The sequence below is a fragment of the Cariama cristata genome, unplaced genomic scaffold (assembly GCF_000690535.1).
Source record: "Cariama cristata isolate BGI_N322 unplaced genomic scaffold, ASM69053v1 scaffold22172, whole genome shotgun sequence".
NCBI classification, from domain to species: domain Eukaryota; kingdom Metazoa; phylum Chordata; class Aves; order Cariamiformes; family Cariamidae; genus Cariama; species Cariama cristata.
Genome location: NW_009605808.1, coordinates 1986 through 6864, shown reverse-complemented (window position 1 = coordinate 6864; position 4879 = coordinate 1986). Strand labels below are relative to the sequence as shown.

The 4879-nt window shown below is 56.5% G+C and overlaps 1 protein-coding gene across 1 annotated transcript in view; it reads right to left on the bottom strand.

The window, feature by feature from the left end:
- Positions 1-392: 392 nt before the first annotated feature.
- Positions 393-4879, bottom strand: part of AK4 (adenylate kinase 4) — a gene marked incomplete at its 5' end in the record, with an annotated part of 5655 nt that continues 1168 nt past the window's right edge. The window contains 4 exons of the mRNA XM_009696137.1: positions 393-507; positions 1495-1613; positions 1936-2108; positions 4510-4635. Coding sequence (XP_009694439.1) covers positions 393-507; positions 1495-1613; positions 1936-2108; positions 4510-4635 — 533 coding nt within the window. The remainder of the gene's footprint in view (positions 508-1494; positions 1614-1935; positions 2109-4509; positions 4636-4879) is intronic.

Genomic DNA, 4879 nt, shown 5'->3' with positions numbered 1-4879 from the left:
ATGGAGCAAGGGGATGGCACAGGGGGGGCTCAGAGAGAGACCGGGGGTTGTATGGGGGTGGCAAGGACATCATGGCAAGCTGTGTAAACCTGGTACGATCATTACCCAGGTTTGCATCACTCATCTGTGTGTGTAGCTGGACCGTAGGCAGGAATACTTTATAGCCTCAAAAGAGAAAAAAAACCAAAACTATTCTAGCAGACTTGACCTTATAAGCAAAGATCTTTTTGCCCTGATACTGGCTATAACCGTGTATCCACCGACGTCACCCAGTAGACCTGGGGAAGGGACTTGAGACACCACACGATCGCCTCATCTGAGCACAACCCCAGCACCGTGCAGAGAAACCAAATCCGTGATCAAACTAACTCTTGGTCCTTGGTACAAGCTGTTTAGTTCTCCTCATCCGAGAGGACGGGTGGGATCTTGCTGGACAGCAGGGTGTAGACGTACGGCCAGATCTTGTTGGTCTCTGTCCCCGAGAAGGAGTGAAGGATGCCCCTGCTCCTGGAAGAGAGATGGGAGGAGAAGTCAGCACCAGCCCTTCCCGAGGACAGGGGTACTTGGAGTGAGGTTGGCCATCGGCAGGGGATGGCCCGGCCAGGCTGGAAGCTCACCGATGGCTTTTTGGGCGAGAGGAGGGGGATAAAGGGGACGCGCGGCGGCTGCTCCCGTCCCCAGTGTTTGCTGGGAGGGGCCCAGCTGCGCTCGCACGTGGATGAGCCAAACCCAGAAACCCACAAATAATGACATTACCCAGGACAACAGCTCACCCTCATCCCCCGAAAGACCACTCGTTCTCTAAAGTACTTTATAGATGCAAATCAGCAGGATTTATTCATGTGCTTAAGCGAGTGGGCAATTCCCCCCCGCCTCCCCTGCAAGGGCACTTTTGGCCCCCCACGGACCACCTCTGCTTTTAAAACCACCCTCTCCCTTCCAGCAGTGGATTGCCACCCTACAGCAACCCAGCTATTCCCAACTCGGCCAGGGGACGACTGCCCCAAGCTACCGGCAGCGCAGAAGGGACAAGCCCTGCAAAGGGGACAAGCCCGGGAAGGCGTCCATGCCCCCAGCAGACCCACCCGAGCCAGCCCCGGGGTCTCGCCCTTCTCCTCCCCTCTCACCAATCACCCTGTACTTTACCTAAACACTTCGGGGCCCCGGACTGATTTTTGGCAGGGTGACTGCACAGCACGTACCGCCCTGGATCTGCCCAGCGCAGGGCGAACCGGTTGGTTTGAAGTGGGGCAGAAAGCAGCTCGCGGGTGAATTTCTTTATATCAGCCTCCTCCTTCCAAACAGGGCCAGGGCTTGGCTGCAATGAAGGGCTGGGCTTTGTGCCGCTGAGCGCACTGATCTCCCCCCCCCAAAATCTGTCGAGGGCCGTGCCGGGGCTCCTCGGGCTGTTGGGATGGGGGCACGGGAGGTGGGAAGAGCACTCCCGCCTGTTTTTACGGGCAGGCTGTGATTTATTTGCGTGGTCCAACTCACTTGTACAACTCTATTACTGGCTTTGCAGCATCTTTGTATTTTCTGAGCCTGGCAGCAACGGCCTCAGGTTTGTCGTCCTCACGCTGGACCAGCGGCTCGCCCGTCAGGTCATCGACGCCCTGCAGAAAGGCAAACACCATCACTGGCCCCATCGCCCACGCTGCGGCTCCCTGCCACGCAACCGCTGCCAAATGCCTCATCCCGCTCGGCATCAATCGAGCATCCTCCGACATAAAGCCCGTTTCCCTAATTAACACTTAGCACAACTCCTTCAGGCTGGCTCCCGAGGGCAAAGCCCTCCGGTGCTCAGTGCTTACTACCTGGGATTTCTTCCCCAACGCCTTTCTGCAATCTCAACTCACGCAGAAAAAGGCTCCTCTGACCTTTTCCTTCTGTGAATTGTCCCCAGCTGCCACCACCGCGATTGCTACGGGCTCTTACCGGGACGTGGGGGGGGTTGAAGTCCATGTTGTACACCCTTCCGCTGGCCGGGTGGATCCAGCGGGCGCTCAGGCGATCCTTCAGCGTCTCGAAGGGTATGTTCAAGCTGATCACCAGGTCCAACTCACAGATCCTATCCAGCGCCTCGGCTTGCCCCAGCGTCCGAGGGAAACCTGTGCAGGCACCGCAACAGAAAGGGGCTGTCATGAGAGGCAGGAAAGCAGCAGGGATGGAGACAAAACCACCCGTCCCGCAGCCCCGGAGCTGCAAAAACCACCGCGGCTCCTCGCTATAGCACAAGCGGTGCGAAGGACAGGCATCCACCATATGGCTACAATAAAAAATAGCTCCGACAGCACCGACTCCTGAAATACAACACACGAGGCATCCCTGCACAGGGGCTGGAGGCAAGCAAGGGGGGACAGGCAACAACAAAATGGGGATAAATGCCAGAATTCAAAAGAAAAACCTGAGGGAAACAGAACGCTGCGCGCAGATGAGTAACACGCTGCTGGTTTACATGGAGGACATCAAGGATCCTGCGATAAAAAGGTTTGTACAGCCGTCACCCAGCTCTCTGAAACCCCCGTCCTCCGAAGGTACCGGGCGGTACCTTTTGTTCAGAAAAGCCAGTGAGCGGGTGGGAGCATCCGCTTTGCCACCGGACCGCAACTAGGGATGACTCCGAGCCGGTCCTCTCTCCAGTTTTCTCTGCTGACAATACCCTTTTTTCATTTTTTAAACCTTTTTTTACATGGTAAAACTTCAAGACCTCCCAGGCTTTTCCCAAGCAGAGTATTATTAGCCAAGAGCTTGTCAGGACATCGGCACAGGGAATGAATCGGCCATTATAACAATACATTTAGTCCGTCTTACCGAGTCGAGTCGGTCTGGTATTTATGTTATCACACGGACCCCTTGAAATAAATACACTCCTTGTCACAGCACTGCTGGAGTGGGCTCTGGCTGCAGCCCCCGCCTGTGTCCCCAGGCAGATGAATTCCCCCAAATTCGGAGGAAGAACGTGACGGCGCAGGGCTGCCAGCACCGCTGCTGCCTCCGTCCACATGTAAGCTTCGTGGGCAGCGCATCCCTCAAACACCTTGGTATAAGCGGAGGTCAGCACACAAAGCAGGCGGCTCCCAAAATCCTCGTTACCCGCCCCCGGCCAGAACCGTTTCGCCTTTGCGGCACCCTCGGCGGGACCTCCGGATGAAAGGTGTGACGAAACGGGAGCTGGTCCCCGGGTCAGGCTGCTGGGGGTCACACCACGATAAATCAGCCTCCCGAGCTGCAAGAACCCGGATCTGAGGGTGTCGATGCAAACCCCCGTGAATGTGTTGAAATGCCGGAGTTTTAATACAACAAAACATGTACTTGTTTATGCAGAGCTTGTCGCTGTAATATTTGTTAACTGCCATGTTCCCTGATGAATTAAGTAGCACTGTTGTAAGGATAATGAGATTTTAATAGTGAGGATTCACGGGCATCTTCAAGGCAGCCTGAGCCTACAGGACCCGAGGTCTCCGACCTCCACCCTGCGAGCCCAGTGGGGCAACGCTGCCGGGCCCCCCCGGTGCCAACACCACCGGATCCCAGTGCCCACACCGCCAGATCCCAGTGCCCGCTGGGGTTAGGGCTGGACCCCAAGCCCCTGGACAAGCCACCCCTCCTCTGGGGCCACCTAGGGCTATGTGGGGAAGAAGCCCGGTTCCACCAGCCCTCCAGTCCATGGCACTAGACCGCAGACTTATTTTAGTTGTAAACTATTTTGTATTTTCCCTCTCAAGAGCCTGAGAGCTCTCCAAAAGCCCAAGTCTGTTACAAATCACCTGGCTCAGTCTTATCTCCGTATTCACTGACCCTTTCAAAGGGCTTCAGCAGATCAGCAAGGGAGGGTTTCTCCCCCTCCAACAGCCACGGCCGCTCGTCCCCAAATGTCACGCTTGCCTGTGCCCAACACCGCAGGTAAGCGCGACCTGCCGAGCCCTGCCCCATCCCCTAACCAAGCCCCAAAACAGTTTCTAGAGCTGCCATCGGTACTTGCCAGCTCCCAAGCCACCGGTCACCACAGCCGCTGGCACGCAGCTTCACCGCCGAGGGCTGCCGGAGCTCCCGGCAAAGCCTCTGCTGCTCCTCTCCCCGCTCGCCTTCCCGGTTTGCTCTCAGCATCTTCTCCACCCACACCTCAGGTGGCTTTCGGGCTTGGGATGAGTAGCTCCTTCGCACACATATGGAAGCGGTAAGAGGTTTTTCTTGGCTTGCCTCCAGCCCTGCTCTGCTGGCTGGCTCCGCTTTACAAAACACCCATCTCCTTTCCCTGCCTTTCCCTCGCCCGGACGCGTGCCAAGGGCTCAGCTGGACACGCACGTGCTGCTGCGTAGGGCAGAGGGACAAAACACCGCAGGTCGATGTCTCTGCCAGCAGCTCGGCTCCTGCCCCTCCTTCCACCACCAGCTATGGCCCCTTCTGGTTTTTCTCTCTCCTGGTGCCGTCAAATCGTTAGTAGCAAAATAATGTTTTAAAGGGGGCTGGGATTTTCCCGTCCAGAGGGGACGTCGGCAGCGCACTCACCGTCGAGCAGCCAGTGCTGCTCTCGCCGCTTCTCCAGCTCCGTCATCATCACGCGCGTGATGACGTGGTCCGGCACCAGAAGGCCTCGCTCAAGGTACTGCTTTGCCAAGACGCCAACTTCTGTTCAAGAGAAGAAAAAAAAAAACAAAACAAGAACAAAACAAAATAAAAAACACACCATGACATTTCTGCTTAAAAAAATATCGCTCCCCCTCAAATTCTGCCGGTCCTCCCAAATCGCCCATCCAGGAGCTTTCCAGCAGCATCCCTCTGCTCCCAGCCGCTGCTGCCGATAGCCCCACGCAGTCCCTTTGGTGCTGCAGAAATGGAAATGCTTGAAATACCCAAGGGCAGGAAGGCAGCGAGCTCC